Source organism: Calidris pugnax, unplaced genomic scaffold (assembly GCF_001431845.1).
Source record: "Calidris pugnax isolate Ruff unplaced genomic scaffold, ASM143184v1 scaffold34, whole genome shotgun sequence".
NCBI lineage: Eukaryota > Metazoa > Chordata > Aves > Charadriiformes > Scolopacidae > Calidris > Calidris pugnax.
The window spans coordinates 3,331,230-3,349,743 of record NW_015090771.1 but is presented as its reverse complement, the minus strand read 5'-3'; the positions used below and the strand labels follow the sequence as shown (position 1 = coordinate 3,349,743).

Sequence of the window (18,514 nt, the reverse complement as noted above, 5' to 3'; positions counted from 1 at the left end):
GGCAATTGGCACATTGAAAAATGTATTAGCTTTTCTGCAGAATGAATTTTGGTATCTGTCTGCATGAGTTCCTATTCTCAAGGCTTTCACGTGCCACAGATATTTTAAACTGATACTCCTGCCAAGCTATATGCAACCTTCTTTGCTGTAGAACAATATTATCTGGATTGGGAGTTAAGTATCTGTTACCTGTCCCGTGTGCTCAGAAACACTGAAGCACAGGGAGACGTGGATGTGAAAAAACTACCTCAAATATGTCTAACAGGTTAGGATATGGAGTGCTCAGGACATGACCCTATGTTTTGGTCATACGATAGTGGAGTCCGCAAAAGATGCAGGCCAAGAAGATGTATACTGGTGCTCACATTCTTGTACACGTCGTTGGCACCAGGTGCTTTGTGCTCAACTCACCGGTTTCTTTTCAGGTTTCTTGTGCTTTACAGGCTATTTTCACCAGAGAAATCTCCCCCTCATATCTGAGAATAGTTTCATCCAAAGAAATGGATGAAGGGAGTTTCTGTAAACTCACTGCTGCATTTTCCACAAGATGCCATTCTATTGCTAGTTAGCTTTACCTGCCTCTGGGGTCACATAACTACACAAAACTCTACCTGCCCCACCCCTAAACTGAAGTTCAATACAGCTTTTTTTTTCCAAACTAATGGATGACTGCATAATCATGAATCAGCCTTGATCACTGCATAGATGCATATAAAGCAAGATATGCTTTTAAAATTATCACTATTGTCACTATTATTGCTTCACCAGTCAAATCACGGAATTCAAATAGGAAATCCCTTCCCCATTTCTCTTCGTTTACCAATTTGTATTTTCAGATGAAGCACATCATATTTCTGGATTCCAGTATGAAGGATGCCCTCTGAAAAATACTAGTCCTCAGAACTGGAGAGAAAAAGTTGAACAGGAAAGTATTAAGGGTTTGAAAATCAAGAGGTGAAACATAAAGGACTCTTTACAGGAGCCTAAAATGATTTTCTGGGTTTAAGAATTCTCCTCCTTTCTTTCTGAGAAAAGAGGCGAAATAATTTCTACAGAACATCCTGATGTAACAGCTACAAGATTCAGACTGTCAGAGACACAGCAAAAATAATCCATTTCTTGCTATGGTACAAACTCATAATGATCAGGCAAAAAGACAGAATCTTTTTGGGGTTTGGTCAAAATTCATGTCAGAGTTATGTTAATGATACCATGCTGAGACAGTTTGGGACTAAATATAGGCATAATGGCTATTTTTTCCTCTGTTTTGTATTGAGTAAATATTCTATTTAACAAACTGCTTTCAAAAGATGCATTGAAAAAACCAAGGTTGTCATGCCAATATTATCTTGAGGACCATAAGCAATGTTTACAACAGAGATTAGCCCCAAGTCTTCTTGTTCCAGGAAACATCATCTGACAAGTTCAAACCATATGGTCAAATGAGGAGTTCATTTTAGACAGACTCTTAACCTTAAATACATTTTCTCAGTGTCTGTACTTTTAGCTTAATAAAAACTATCAAAAGATGTATCTGTGGTTTACTATGTAATGTAGCCTGCAGTACTTTTCAAAGATAGTCAAGGGTTGGGGTTTTTTCTCTTTTCTTTTTTTCTTCAATATTATTGCCTATATGTATGTATTTCTGACTGATTTACCATCCAGGAGATAAATTTGTATCATTCATACATACATTTCTGTTTACCTAAAATCAAATTATTTCAAAATAACTGCATAAACAAGAAAGAAGGCATTCAGATGACAGTGTCAGAAGTGCAGGCAACAACAGAGTGGGTTGTAGTCTGTGCAGATGGAGCTGGTTTTGCAGACTTTGCATTAAGATTGGTCCTTGATAGCCCAGGTAGATCGTATTCAAAGAACAGGAGAAAGAAAAGCCCTTCTGTCAGGGCAAGTCAATTAGTCCATCATTTTAACAGACAGACCAAAGAAAAATGTTATCCATTTTCTATCAACATGCATAGGTATACATTGTGTAAAATCAATTGCATACTTATAGAAATCTAGCCTGTTGTTAGTTACCAAAATGTCCCTCAAGTAGAAAGCACTCCACTATTTATGAGAACTCAGCTACACTTCAGAATTTCACCATTCCTGTTCTAAGGTTTCTTTTAAGAGCTACCCAAAAGCAAGGCCTTGGATGCTAGTCCTGATTCCAGAAAAAGTGCAGTGTTACTCCCTGCTCAAAGCACGACAGCCATTCATCATGAGCAACACATGTGCCCCTGGGTTAATCAAGGCCAGGTTATCCCTCTGGGATACTGCCTACTGATCTCTCCAATGTACCATGTGCCTATTTATCTATTATGCTGTCATACACTCCTTCTTTATGCTGTTAGTTTCAAGGTGTAACAGCACTGTACACCCTTCTGGGCACCAAAGCCAGTCTTATTCAACAGTGAGAGATGGTCCTACAAAAATTACTGTAGTCTCTTTTCCTGCAGAGAAAGTCAGTCTAAATGAATGAAGGCAGACCACTTCCACACGAAGAGACAGAGCCTTGTACTAATAGGTAGAAGATAAAGAATGCTAGTGTTAAAGATTTAGGTTTCATCATACAAAAAATGCCTCTAAAATCTCACAGTTCATTCCATCCCCATTAGTCTACTATTAATCTTAAAGAGACGGGGATTTTCCAAAACAATGTTTTAAATAAGGGCATGGAATCATAGTAATTTTCATACCTAACTTTCTTAATTACCAGTTGATTCCAAACACAAAGTTTCAAAACCAGCTTCTATTTTGAGGGAATAACACCATCTGTGCATTTGTGAAGGAAGTGCACTCTGCTGTTTGCTGTTGACGAGCCACTTACATACAAGTATTATGATTTTCTCTCAGTCTCTTCCTTTGTCAAGTCCCAATTTCCTGTGACAATCTGGGGCTGAATTGATGACTTTTTCCCCATTTGAGTTTATAAACACACTGTAAACAGGTGAAACAAATCACTTAGGATGATTAAAGGGTTCCAACTGTGTCTCCAGATGGGCATTTGTACGATCCAGTTTCAAACCTTGTTTTGTTTTAAAAGCATCTTATGTAATTTTGGTACAATTTTCTAAATAAGGTGTTAAAAGAGGGGAGATTTTCCTGCCTGTATTATCCAGTGTATGCTGTTTTACAAAAAGATAAATTAGGATTTTTTTTTTTTTATATTTTCTACTATCAGGACCATAATACACAAACTTCAGATGCTTTTATAGTATTTACCAGCTATTTGTCTCTTAAGTTATATACAAACTATAACAGAGCTACATGATTATGCTGTCATTATAACCACTGCCTTAAAGAGTTTATCAATGTTATTCAAATGGGGACTGTCCCTATTATCATTTGAGTGAAAATAGTTTTTCTTGATTTGATGAACCCAACAAACAAGTACCAAACAGTAAGTTGGAGCCTCCAGCCAAACTGAGCAGTTCTGAAGGAAACTAGATCTATTCTGGCCCCAACAGTTAAGAAAACAGTCTTGAAGGAAAAGAACGCTGCAGCAAGCACACCATGATGCACCAGCCATTATATCTTGTAGCCTGACTGATTTCTCATTAAGTTCAACGGAAAGACTCTTGCTGACTTCAGTAGTAATCAGCTAGGGACGAAGACTAACACAAGCTAAAGCTGGAAGAAAAGCAATGACATTGGGATATAGCATGATCACAGCAAACAAAATCATGTGCTAATGATTCTAGTGATGAAACTAAAGCGCTACCTAAAAATGTGTCAGAGCAATGCATAGAACATGGTGGAGATGTTGAATAATCCACATTCTTACAGTTGTTGCCTTGAGTCTTCCCCTACATCCCTAAATTTCTAAATGTGCTATTCCATCTTATAATTATTTTCCAAGTGTTAGTGTTTATGTTGGATGGGGCAATAATGGTTTCTGTTTGATGCGATAAATGAGCAGAAAGAGTTAATTCCTTCAACTTCATATGTACTTTAGATTCAGCATCTCTGCTTTATTGCGTGGAACGAGGTATCTGTGGCATTATCAGCAGCTCCCACTGGAGTGAGAAGGCATTAGAAGCCTGATCCTGAAACCAAATGACCTCAGTGAGAGTTCAGAGCCCTCTACTTGGCAGGGGGTCCCATTGCTCCAGGCTGGTGACTGACTGAACAGTAAATGTCCAAAGACTGCACAGCAAAGTGGCACAGCACCCCACTGAATAGTGATTGTGTGGCTACAGAACACTTTTCAGCAGTTTAACAAGTCTTCAGTTGCTCATAGACATTAAAAATCCTCCTTACGCTCGAATGCCTACCATCTTTTAGTGTCCTTAGAAAGAGTGGAGAGGTGTGGGGAGTATAAGTATCACAGAATACGGTGGACCTACGTGGACCTCAGCACTCACCATTTTCACTGACTTCAAAAGGACTGCATAAGTTCAGGCCACTTGAAAGAACAGTGGAGAAGCAGATCAGTCATTAAGACAGACAACATCGGAGCACCATAAAGGCCCATCTGCTTCCCTTGCACACAGTTTATGGTTGGCTGATTGCAGAGGCAACAACTCTTTGGGAGTTTTCTCCCATATATCTACTGAGGCAAAAGGGCCTGCCACCATAGAGCTCTACAGTCAAAACATTGTGCTCTTCTACCAGTGCTACTTACCTTGGAATCTCTGGTGCACTAGGGCTGATTTTTCTTATGTGTCTTTTGCCTTTACATCCCCCCAGTTTCGTTCCTTTTTCCCTTCTCTCCCAACCACTTTCTATCTGCTATTATGCTATCGGGCTGATTTTTCTTATGTGTCTTTTGCCTTGACGTCCCCCCAGTATTCTTTCTTTTTCCCTCCTCTCCCAACCCACTTTCTATCTGCTATTATGCTATAATTCTCCTTCGTTTGCTTCTCTTGCTATTAATTTCTTATTATTTTTGTTTCAGTTCTATTCTTGGATTCCCCAGTCTCAGGTTTTTTGCTTTTACTCCAAATCCTGTATCTCATCATTCTCCCTTTCATTCCTGGCCTACTCACACAATCCTCTTTTTAGAAAAAAAAATATGCTCAAAACCCCCACATTCAGCACCATTTAGTGCACAATTCAGACAGCACGTCTGCTGCGCCCCCTTGCATCTGGTATTTTGTCACAGAAAATGTATGTAAGGATATCAAACAGAATAAGGAAATGAGCCCTAATGACAGAGTTATTCGATGAAAGACAACAGAGGGTTGTCAGCTGTGGGCAACTGGAATATATAGGGGCAATATCCTGCATCATACATACACATTACCCCATACTTAGCCTCCTCACCTCACTAATTTTCTCAGCAACACCTAAGCATGGAATCTCTAGCCTGTGCTAGCAGGAGAATTCCTGATGGAAACACACTGGCCAGAATGAACAGAGATCAAAGGCAAGGGCCAACTGAAAAATTAGCTAGTGCTCTGTCAGGTTTAGGCTAAAGAGGTAGACAATTTACCACCCTTAGGTACCCATAATGGCAAGAAAATATTTTCATCAAACTAAATTCCAGGCAGGAGTGGCTAAGCCTCCTTTGCAAATGACAGCTGACAGTGCAGGAAGGACTCCGTTCTCTTCTGGGCTTCTTTTGGCTACAGAGATTGGCTCCAGAGGCAGCTTAACTACCGAGCTGGTTTTTAACCGACAACTGAAAGTCATTCCACATTTTCCACTATCCTGAGTTGTGGCAGTGACAGCTTCTCTAGGAAAATGCTACCAAACTCATATGACAAATTTGAGTGAGTGTAACAATTGCAACTATAAAGTAACATCTCACTATGGTAATTAAGCAATTTTGTTTCTAAGAAAAGCTACTTCGGGAACAAGTTAGGTACTTCATTGTAATTCTTAGTGTACTGGCAAATTAGAATAAATTAGGTTTGTTATCAAAGGCTCAGTAGTAGAGAGCTGTCCATACTCTGCTCAGCTAAGTCCTTCCTGCACAAAGGCATTACTGAGGGAATGTCCAAGGCTCCTCCACCTCTTCCCCATCTTGTTTGTTAGGATGACTGCCTGCTACGTTTTTGTAATCTGTCTTGTGCAAAAAGCTTGGCTGTTGGCTTATCACTCAAATTTCAACAAGACAGACAAGTAGCCTGCTTTTCATCTGATCCTTGTCCTTTGACTTACCTCACTCAAACAGCCAATAGTTGAAATTTCCATCAGTACTGCTGTGTGAGTCATTTCACACAAACAATCCACATCTTTAAAGGGCAGTCACCAGACAGGGGGATAAAACAACAGAATTTTATCGTAGCCAAAGAGAACTGCTGCTGGTACCTATTGGGAATAAGAGTAATATAACTGGAAATAAGAATAATGTGAATGTAATAGAAATCTGACAATAGCACATGAAATAATGTTGATGTGCAATCTGAAGAAAACTAGCAATTGAAGGGAATGATTCCAGGCTGGGAGGAGATGCCTTAAGAGTCCCACAAGCACATAAAAATGACTTGGTTTTGAGTTATCACCTCAAGCTAGCTCAATTTGAAAGACAGGACTCGTGATTACAAACTTATCTTCATTACAAAGTTGTAATTACTCTTTGGGGGAGAAGGGAACCAAAGGGTAGAGGGCAACAATCCAACTGAAATGTATTTTCATGAGATCTGCTGCTCTCGGGACAAGACACTCAGCACTAGAATAAAGCTTTTTCACAGTTAGCATGTAATACCAATGCTATGGTATTACATGCTGTAAAAAACAAAAAATACGCTCGAATGCCTACCATCTTTTAGTGTCCTTAGAAAGAGTGGAGAGGTGTGGGGAGTATAAGTATCACAGAATACGGTGGACCTACGTGGACCTCAGCACTCACCATTTTCACTGACTTCAAAAGGACTGCATAAGTTCAGGCCACTTGAAAGAACAGTGGAGAAGCAGATCAGTCATTAAGACAGACAACATCGGAGCACCATAAAGGCCCATCTGCTTCCCTTGCACACAGTTTATGGTTGGCTGATTGCAGAGGCAACAACTCTTTGGGAGTTTTCTCCCATATATCTACTGAGGCAAAAGGGCCTGCCACCATAGAGCTCTACAGTCAAAACATTGTGCTCTTCTACCAGTGCTACTTACCTTGGAATCTCTGGTGCACTAGGGCTGATTTTTCTTATGTGTCTTTTGCCTTTACATCCCCCCAGTTTCGTTCCTTTTTCCCTTCTCTCCCAACCACTTTCTATCTGCTATTATGCTATCATTCTCCTTCGTTTGCTTCTCTTGCTATTAATTTCTCATTATTCTTGTTTCAGTTCTATTCTTGGATTCCCTAGTCTTGTTATTATTTTTGTTTCAGTTCTATTCTTGGATTCCCCAGTCTCAGGTTTTTTGCTTTTACTCCAAATCCTGTATCTCATCATTCTCCCTTTCACTCCTGGCCTACTTACACAATCCTCTTTTTAGAAAAAAAAAAATGCTCAAAACCCCCGCATTCAGCACCATTTAGTGCACAATTCAGACAGCACGTCTGCTGCGCCCCCTTGCATCTGGTATTTTGCCACAGAAAATGTATGTAAGGATATCAAACAGAATAAGGAAATGAGCCCTAATGACAGAGCTATTCGGTGAAAGACAACAGAGGGTTGTCAGCTGTGGGCAACTGGAATATATAGCGGCAATATCCTGCATCATACACACACATTACCCCATACTTAGCCTCCTCACCTCACTAATTTTCTCAGCAACACCTAAGCATGGAACCTCTAGCCTGTGCTAGCAGGAGCATTCCTGATGGAAACACACTGGCCAGAATGAACAGGGATCAAAGGCAAGGGCCAACTGAAAAATTAGCTAGTTCTCTGTCAGGTTTAGGCTAAAGAGGTAGACAATTTACCACCCTTAGGTAGCCATAATGGCAAGAAAACATTTCCAGCAAACTAAATTCCAGGCAGGAGTGGCTAAGCCTCCTTTGCAAATGACAGCTGACAGTGCAGGAAGGACTCCGTTCTCTTCTGGGCTTCTTTTGGCTACAGAGATTGGCTCCAGAGGCAGCTTAACTACCGAGCTGGTTTTTAACCGACAACTGAAAGTCATTCCACATTTTCCACTATCCTGAGTTGTGGCAGTGACAGCTTCTCTAGGAAAATGCTACCAAACTCATATGACAAATTTGAGTGAGTGTAACAATTGCAACTATAAAGTAACATCTCACTATGGTAATTAAGCAATTTTGTTTCTAAGAAAAGCTACTTCGGGAACAAGTTAGGTACTTCATTGTAATTCTTAGTGTACTGGCAAATTAGAATAAATTAGGTTTGTTATCAAAGGCTCAGTAGTAGAGAGCTGTCCATACTCTGCTCAGCTAAGTCCTTCCTGCACAAAGGCATTACTGAGGGAATGTCCAAGGCTCCTCCACCTCTTCCCCATCTTGTTTGTTAGGATGACTGCCTGCTACGTTTTTGTAATCTGTCTTGTGCAAAAAGCTTGGCTGTTGGCTTATCACTCAAATTTCAACAAGACAGACAAGTAGCCTGCTTTTCATCTGATCCTTGTCCTTTGACTTACCTCACTCAAACAGCCAATAGTTGAAATTTCCATCAGTACTGCTGTGTGAGTCATTTCACACAAACAATCCACATCTTTAAAGGGCAGTCACCAGACAGGGGGATAAAACAACCGAATTTTATCGTAGCCAAAGATAACTGCTGCTGGTACCTATTGGGAATAAGAGTAATATAACTGGAAATAAGAATAATGTGAATGTAATAGAAATCTGACAATAGCACATGAAATAACGTTGATGTGCAATCTGAAGAAAACTAGCAATTGAAGGGAATGATTCCAGGCTGGGAGGAGATGCCTTAAGAGTCCCACAAGCACATAAAAATGACTTGGTTTTGAGTTATCACCTCAAGCTAGCTCAATTTGAAAGACAGGACTCGTGATTACAAACTTATCTTCATTACAAAGTTGTAATTACTCTTTGGGGGAGAAGGGAACCAAAGGGTAGAGGGCAACAATCCAACTGAAATGTATTTTCATGAGATCTGCTGCTCTCGGGACAAGACACTCAGCACTAGAATAAAGCTTTTTCACAGTTAGCATGTAATACCAATGCTATGGTATTACATGCTGTAAAAAACAAAAAACCAGGAAAAGGAAAAGGGAATTAATTACTCTGTGGGAAAAAAATACGTAAGTGCAGTAAAAACAATGCAGAACGAATAGGCTTCAAATTCTAGATCTGGAAACTGATTATTCAAAACTGAAGTTGTTTTAGATCACTTCCTGTTTCTGACAGCATTTAGATTTTTTAGGGTACTAGCAAATTATCATGTTTACTAGGGGATGAGTACCACAATGGCAGGTGTCAGATTTATCATATATTTGATGGTTAACTATAAACCGAGTTATTTTTGCTAAAACAAATATCTATTCTATAATTGCCCATCTCTCAAATCTCAATTCAAAAAAAATGGGAATATCTTGAATGAAATTTATTGTTGTAGCAGATAAATATGGATGCTAATAAGACACAAGTGGATTACTTGCACGAATTCTTAACAGGAGCATTAACTTACGAATATTATTATTATTGTCTTGCACCTAATGTCTGTACCTAAAAAACCTTGGGCAAATCTGCCTAGAACCTAGATATGTAACTAACAATGAGGGCATATTACACTTTCCTTCATTTTAAACAGTCCTGCATCATACATACACATTACCCCATACTTAGCCTCCTCACCTCACTAATTTTCTCAGCAACACCTAAGCATGGAATCTCTAGCCTGTGCTAGCAGGAGAATTCCTGATGGAAACACACTGGCCAGAATGAACAGAGATCAAAGGCAAGGGCCAACTGAAAAATTAGCTAGTGCTCTGTCAGGTTTAGGCTAAAGAGGTAGACAATTTACCACCCTTAGGTACCCATAATGGCAAGAAAATATTTTCATCAAACTAAATTCCAGGCAGGAGTGGCTAAGCCTCCTTTGCAAATGACAGCTGACAGTGCAGGAAGGACTCCGTTCTCTTCTGGGCTTCTTTTGGCTACAGAGATTGGCTCCAGAGGCAGCTTAACTACCGAGCTGGTTTTTAACCGACAACTGAAAGTCATTCCACATTTTCCACTATCCTGAGTTGTGGCAGTGACAGCTTCTCTAGGAAAATGCTACCAAACTCATATGACAAATTTGAGTGAGTGTAACAATTGCAACTATAAAGTAACATCTCACTATGGTAATTAAGCAATTTTGTTTCTAAGAAAAGCTACTTCGGGAACAAGTTAGGTACTTCATTGTAATTCTTAGTGTACTGGCAAATTAGAATAAATTAGGTTTGTTATCAAAGGCTCAGTAGTAGAGAGCTGTCCATACTCTGCTCAGCTAAGTCCTTCCTGCACAAAGGCATTACTGAGGGAATGTCCAAGGCTCCTCCACCTCTTCCCCATCTTGTTTGTTAGGATGACTGCCTGCTACGTTTTTGTAATCTGTCTTGTGCAAAAAGCTTGGCTGTTGGCTTATCACTCAAATTTCAACAAGACAGACAAGTAGCCTGCTTTTCATCTGATCCTTGTCCTTTGACTTACCTCACTCAAACAGCCAATAGTTGAAATTTCCATCAGTACTGCTGTGTGAGTCATTTCACACAAACAATCCACATCTTTAAAGGGCAGTCACCAGACAGGGGGATAAAACAACAGAATTTTATCGTAGCCAAAGAGAACTGCTGCTGGTACCTATTGGGAATAAGAGTAATATAACTGGAAATAAGAATAATGTGAATGTAATAGAAATCTGACAATAGCACATGAAATAATGTTGATGTGCAATCTGAAGAAAACTAGCAATTGAAGGGAATGATTCCAGGCTGGGAGGAGATGCCTTAAGAGTCCCACAAGCACATAAAAATGACTTGGTTTTGAGTTATCACCTCAAGCTAGCTCAATTTGAAAGACAGGACTCGTGATTACAAACTTATCTTCATTACAAAGTTGTAATTACTCTTTGGGGGAGAAGGGAACCAAAGGGTAGAGGGCAACAATCCAACTGAAATGTATTTTCATGAGATCTGCTGCTCTCGGGACAAGACACTCAGCACTAGAATAAAGCTTTTTCACAGTTAGCATGTAATACCAATGCTATGGTATTACATGCTGTAAAAAACAAAAAACCAGGAAATATGGTATTACATGCTGTAAAAAACAAAAAAACAGGAAAAGGGAATTAATTACTCTGTGGGAAAAAAAATACGTAAGTGCAGTAAAAACAATGCAGAACGAATAGGCTTCAAATTCTAGATCTGGAAACTGATTATTCAAAACTGAAGTTGTTTTAGATCACTTCCTGTTTCTGACAGCATTTAGATTTTTTAGGGTACTAGCAAATTATCATGTTTACTAGGGGATGAGTACCACAATGGCAGGTGTCAGATTTATCATATATTTGATGGTTAACTATAAACCGAGTTATTTTTGCTAAAACAAATATCTATTCTATAATTGCCCATCTCTCAAATCTCAATTCAAAAAAAATGGGAATATCTTGAATGAAATTTATTGTTGTAGCAGATAAATATGGATGCTAATAAGACACAAGTGGATTACTTGCACGAATTCTTAACAGGAGCATTAACTTACGAATATTATTATTATTGTCTTGCACCTAATGTCTGTACCTAAAAAACCTTGGGCAAATCTGCCTAGAACCTAGATATGTAACTAACAATGAGGGCATATTACACTTTCCTTCATTTTAAACAGGTACTACTTTTTATAAAAAAAAAAAAAAAAAAAAAAAGATTTATTCAAATCAATGGTAGCTTATCCATTGATTTCAATGGATTTCAATTCAAATCTGCCTGGAAAGCTATATGGATTTGGAAGCACAGACCCAAGGAGTCACCTAAGAGTATAAGATGGGTTCTCATGATCTAAAGCCAAGGCAGAAGATGAAAACAAAAAAAGTAAACATCATTAATGGCTTTGAATTCCTTTTTTTTTCTCTATGAACATCCAAAGGATAAATATAGACAAGAAAAATAACAATAATCACATATTAGTGTTACTTTTGAATAGGATCTACTGATTTATGCTTGCTTACCTATAAAATATTTCATTCTTTGTGAGTGCAAAGTAACCTGATTTTATAACTTCTTAGCCCCACAGCAACACCTAAATTCTGAACAATAGGACAAAATCTACAAATGCTGATGTGACAAAGTGATTATTCTTTTTTCCACAGTCCTGCCATACAATCCCTATTACTGCCTATGTATATTTTCATACAGAAAATAGTATCTCAAACTATCCCAATACATCTTTATATAAGGTAGAATCACAGAATGATATGGGGTTGGAAGGGACCTCTGGAGATCATCTACTCCAACCCCCCTGCCAGAGCAGGTTGCACATGAACATATCCAAGCGGGTTTTGAATGTCTCCAGAGTCAGAAACTCCACCACCTCCCCAGGCAGCCTGTTCCAGGGCTCTGCCACCCTCAAATTGAAGAAGTTCCTCCTCATGTTTAGATGGAACTTCCTATGTTCAAGTTTGTGCCCATTTCCTCTTGTCCTGTAGTACATCTTTTACTTATTGCATTTCTTCTAGAAGTTATAAATGGCACAAGGAGGGAAGCAATACTGGAAAGTTATGAAAATATTTTCTCTACATACGTATGCTGGAATAGGTGTGGTTTGACTTTATAAGTGTATTTAAAACCTGAAACAGACAGGGACAAGGGAAGTTACTAGGCATGAAGACTAGAGACCTACAATGGAAAAGTCAGAGACAAGAGGACCTTTAGGAAATCACTGCTCTCCTCCATTAATCCCGTTAAAGATGATCAAATAACTGGACACATGTACTGTGAAAGAGAGTGAAAGTATATGGGCCATAATGATTCTTTGGCACTGAGTTTGCCCCTTCTGGAATTAGTACTAATCCCTGTGACTGATGACAAACTAGTGAAACTGATCCAGACATTCTCCAAGAAATCTGAAAATCTCCTATTGGTAAAACATTCAAGAAGTTTTACATATTCATCAGTTTTCTACCTACTTCAGGTGTTCTCATATAATATGGAAATAAAGAAGCATAAGGAAACCCAATAAAGAATATTTCAATTCTGTTGGTTTCCTTTAGACTTGCCCTGGTTATCACTGGGGTTCTTCTTACAACATTGCTATTCTAATTCTGATTTCAGAAAAACAATGTTTTGGAAAACACAGTGTGGAATTTCAGTGCTACCATGTTGGTTTCCTTTAGACTTGCCCTGGTTATTACTGGGGTTCGTCTTACAACATTGCTATTCTAATTCTGATATCAGAAAAACAATGTTTTGGGAAACACTGTGTGGAATTTCAGTGATGACTGCAGAAGGGCAGACCTTCGGTTCCCTGAATAAGCACAGATACACTGAATGGAAATTTCATGGAAATTTCTTGATTTAAATTGCTGATCTGCTAACTCCTGTGTTAACTCACAAACAGCATCATGTTTCAATCCTGAATAAAAGGATTTTTTAATACTGAATATGAAGAAAAGTATTACTGTAAAAAACATACCCTTTTTTACTATGGAAAAAAAATTAGGATGTCAGATTAAAGAATATGTGGTCAGGTATTCAGTATGTTATATCAATAACACAATATGGACATAAATGTAGCCCATATCTCCCTGGTTTTATGGAAATACAAAAATTTCTTTAAATGTGATTCTGGTTAATACTTATCAGCATTCCCCCTAATAGTGGAAGAAATTTTGAATAGTGTTCCTATGTAATTAATATTATCAATGATCTTGCAAGCCATTATTTGGTCATTGTTAAATGAAACAAAACAGAGTGATCAGGGAAGTTTGTGGAAAATATGTTAGTTCAGGGTTCAGCCCAGAAATCAAAGCAGTAGTCATGCTAAGAAAAATGTGAAAAACATGTGAAGTATGTGATTTGGAGTATGTAAAATAGAAAATTTCTTTGTTTCCCTTGTTCTTTGCATCTCTAAGAGAGATCAAATGACACAAAACAAGACTCGTTTTTCTTTTACTGTCTGTCTTAATGCCTTCCTGTTGCTCTTTTTTCCTATGCTTTTAAATTTTAATTACTTAAACTTTTTAATGATTTTTAGCACGTTCTTCTAAATTTATCAGCATACATGGATTGCCAATACAATTATAGGACAGCAACAAGAATGCTATCCTACCTGAGGACACAGGAACTGAGAAAGCAAATGAGATGTTTTTGTGCTTTAAGCATACATTTCTCTTGGGCTTTTTATTGCTTCTACATTGCCTAAGGAAAAGCGCACATTGCTCTCTCTCAATCTCTGTATGAACCAGTTGCAGTCTAGGGCTCTTTGGCAGATGATCCAAAGTCAGTCTATGTCTAGTGAAATAAATCCATGCAGATTTATCAGGTTCCTGTAGCCTTTGGACAGATGACTAATAATCCTGACAGCTTGGCTGTTAATTTTTTAATTAGAGATAAATCCAATATTATGTAGCAGAGTGAGAGAGGATCCAGTTGCCCTGTTGTTTTTCATCAGGTTGTACTCTAACAGGATTAACTGACTCTTTGAGAAATAGTTGCTCTACCAGTACACATATGGCTGACCGAGTGTCTCACAGTTTTAAAATAATATTCAGTGAAACTTCTTTTTCTTCCAGCACTGCCTTCATGGGGGCTAAACTACCCAATGAGCACAATGCCATCGGAACTCCAGGAAGACAAGTATCTCTGCTTTTATCCTTCTCCAAACCCTAAGCTTAGACTGATTCTAGATACAACCTAATCTCTGACGGTTTCTTATGTGTAGGTTTTTGCTTCCTTTTACAGATACATGGCCATTATTGATCCCTTGAAACCCAGACTCTCTGCAACTGCTACCAAAGTGGTCATTGGGAGCATATGGATTTTGGCTTTCCTGTTGGCCTTTCCCCAGTGCCTATACTCCATTACCAAGGTGATGCCTGGAAGAACTCTTTGCTATGTAGCATGGCCAGGTGGTCCAAAACAACATTTTACGTAAGCTTTTGTTCCTTTTAACTTGTGCATGGTGGTGTCTACACTTGCAATGGACTTGGAAGAAGCTGTACAGTATCATGCAGATACTCTATATGCAGAATAAGTAACAGCATTGACCATTGAGAAATGTAAAGTGGGTTTTCTAAGCTAGAAAGACAGCGCATTTTAAGTGATAAGTGGAACATGTGTTCTACTTCTATGAGTGTTCTTCATCCCATGCTGCATAATAAGTAACAGCATTGACCATTGAGAAATGGAAAGTGGGTTTTCTAAGCTAGAAAGACAGTGCATTTTAAGTGATAAGTGGAACACATGTTCTACTTCTATGGTGTTCTTCATCCCATGCTGCACGGTTACCATCATTACTTCACTTAAGATGGCTACTCCTATACAGACAGAGATGGTCAGAAACGGGGACAGAACATGCAATTCAAAGCAAGCTTTCTTTTCATCCTAGTCAGGAAAATAAGTATTTCCAGCACCTCATTGTCCTAATCAGAATTTTTTGTCTGGGTCTCTTTGTCAGAGACTTGCATTTCCCCACTTTATTCACAATTACTTATGTCACATATCAATTCAAATAAAAAACATGTAATTGGTTCCAGTCTCTGAAAGTGTAGAATAGTAGTCAACTACATTGAATATATCCTATTTCTCCCTCTGGCAGAATTAGTAATAAGTGGTTACCTCACCGTAGAAACATTATTTGACCTTTCATGTCTTCATTGGCATATAAGATAAACCCTGTGCCCAAGGCTGAAAGCCTGGTTTACCATCCAGCATCAAATTTGACATTTTGCTCTCTTTCAGGCAGGTGAAAGAGGCCCTAATCATATATAATTTTTATGACTTTAGGAGCCATGCACATATTCTCTAGGGCTCTGAGGTCGCTCTCACTGATGGCTGGGGATCCTTCACTGATCATTTGTTGGGCTTTTACCTGAAAATGGCATTTAACCAGGAACTAACAGGAGGCAAAAGAATTTATCTTTTTTTTTTTTTCTTCCCAGTGCTTACATCAGCAGCAATGGCCATGTTGCATATGGGCAACAGATCTGCCATATGAAGCACTTTGGGTAACACAGGACACTTATCAGGGCCCTACCATTCAAATACTTATTTTCTTCTTTCATTTATGGTCCAGACTAGAGCCAAAAAAACCCTAGCTTGCCCTTAAAATACTCAGCTGTGAAATAATTAAATCAATTCATGGACAAACTATAACTATGGACAAACATACCTTATTCTGCTATACACATACATACTATGACACTATAGTGTCTTTCTTAATTTATGCTAGTGCAAGTTTAGAATCAGAACTACAAACCCCATAAAGGACTTGCATTAAAATGTATTCAAATTTGAGTACAATTCTAGACTTTCAAAAAGACAGTGAAAACACCCAGTACTAGCCAGTAAATAGAAAACATGCTTTGTGCTACAATAGAACTCTTGACTTTGAGTAGCCCACTCCATTGGCATAGCTCCTCCGAAAGCACTTATCGGCTCAATGCTTTTTCATTGCAGGTATCATGTCATTGTGATTGTGCTGGTCTACTGCTTTCCACTGCTTGTCATGGGCGTCACTTACTCCATAGTGGGAATTACCCTCTGGGGAGGAGAAATACCAGGCGACACGTCCAACAAATATCACGAGCAGCTCAAAGCTAAGAGAAAGGTACTGTTCCATTCAACCTCACTAAGCGAATCCTGATGACACCATCTGCAATTGTGATGCAGTATATTCACAGAATATATCACAGTATATATACATTCAGAAACACCAAGTCCTGATGACACCATCTGCAATTGTGATGCAAAGTATCACAGTATATTCATTCAGAAACACCAAATGACTCAAAATAACAGTAATGAGAGACCTACTTCAATAAAAAAATTGATTAGGCTTGACAAGTTGTCTTCTATGTTCACTAGCTGTTATTTTTTGAACTTTACAGTTCATCATTAAATAAAGTTAGCATTTGGATTTTAGCTTCTTACTCCACATGTAATGTCATAGAGTGTGTCTGATATGCGGAAACTAAGCCCAAATGTTTAGCCTTTACAGCGCTAAAATACTGACTTTTGAACAATGAGCTAACCAACAATTAGATCCTCCTGGGCCAGATTCTTATCCTATTGAAAAAAAGGAAATCTTGCTGTAATTTTCAGAAAGAAAAGATAGGTTAAGAAAAAGAATGTTATAAGAAAGAAACCTCCATGGCGCTGCAACATCATGAAAACTGAACTGAAAATAATCAAACAATAAATTCATAAACAATCCACAGTCTTGTTAGATTACAAAATGCTTACAGTGAAAAATAGTGAAAGAAAATAGCTGGAAAAATTAGTCTGTATTTTTCACCAAAAGTTATTGATTTATAACCTAATTTATTCAACATGAACAGGCCAATCAGTAAGCAAAGATGCATGGACCTTCAGTCCAAACATGGAGTTCTAACTCACAATGATGAGCTCATTTTCAATTGCTCAGTTTGCTTCCTAATGCTGTGAATATGTTTGAACAGCAGTACATAGTACCACGCTGTAGCAATAGCAGAGTGCAGCATATTGGGTCTTGAGACAATAGGACATCTGCAAATACTAAAGAACACTGATGTTTCCATTTCTTTCAGGACACTGCCAGGAATATGAAAGGGTTTTTTCCCCGCATACTATAGAGAAAAAGTTGTTTTGCCAGAGGATATATAAAAGGAAAGATTAGTATTATTTTCTCATTCATACTTCTTCAGACTCATAAGACACAAGTGCAAAACTTTCTATGGAGAGTTTCAGTTGTTAGAATGAAACCAAAGGTGTTATTTATTGTTGCCTTAACACAGCTTTTTATAAGATTTTTAGCCTCTCTTAAGGAAGCAAAATACAGTTTGACTAGTATTATCACTACTACTGCCTTGTACGTGTTCACAGATTATTTTGACTGTGAATGGAGAGAAAATGATGAAAAGTCATCATGGAAAACTGACCAGCATGATTTGCATATTTGCCCCAAGATGAAATTACTGAAATGCTGAAAGCATTTCAAAAGATCAGCATTTTACTCTCTAAGGTTATTTGTAAATGTCCAGCATTACTATCACAGCCTTTGGCATGCATGTTGTTGCTTACCCAAAAGTGTATTTTCAAAGTTACAAAATTACCTTTCCTACAGAACATAAGCAGAAAATTATTTCACTGGTCAATTAACCGTGGTGTTACCAATACTGCCCTTTCAGCCAGTGAAAAAAAAGGAAGGAAATATGTAGTGGAGGGTGCCGAGGTCTAATTGTAAAGACAAACTGAAAAATAACTTTCTGTAATAGACAGTTTGCAAAAGCAAGCATGGAAAGAAAATTATTAAAAGCTAACTTGGAGAACCAGGAGATCCCAGACTTCAGCACCTGTTATCATAATGGCTAAGTAAAATAAATATATCATAAAATCTAAAGGTCTCTGAATGGAAAAGGTGGCTTTCACTATATGCTATGAAAGGTTCAACTAAATCCTTGAATACCTTAAAAACTGCACCTCTTTTGAACTCTAAATACATGCAAGAGACAAGATGTAGCAT

General features: G+C 38.2%; 1 protein-coding gene and 1 long non-coding RNA gene across 2 annotated transcripts in view; one reads left to right on the top strand and one right to left on the bottom strand.

Moving 5' to 3' along the window:
• The window catches only part of LOC106887180, a 152,535-nt gene that overhangs the window by 54,770 nt on the left and 79,251 nt on the right, over positions 1 to 18,514 (bottom strand). The window lies entirely within an intron of this gene.
• TACR3 (tachykinin receptor 3) overlaps positions 1 to 18,514 on the top strand; it is a 35,538-nt gene that overhangs the window by 6,192 nt on the left and 10,832 nt on the right. The window contains exons 2-3 of the mRNA XM_014940603.1: positions 14,755 to 14,943; positions 16,471 to 16,621. Of these exons, the coding sequence (XP_014796089.1) occupies positions 14,755 to 14,943; positions 16,471 to 16,621 (340 nt within the window). The remainder of the gene's footprint in view (positions 1 to 14,754; positions 14,944 to 16,470; positions 16,622 to 18,514) is intronic.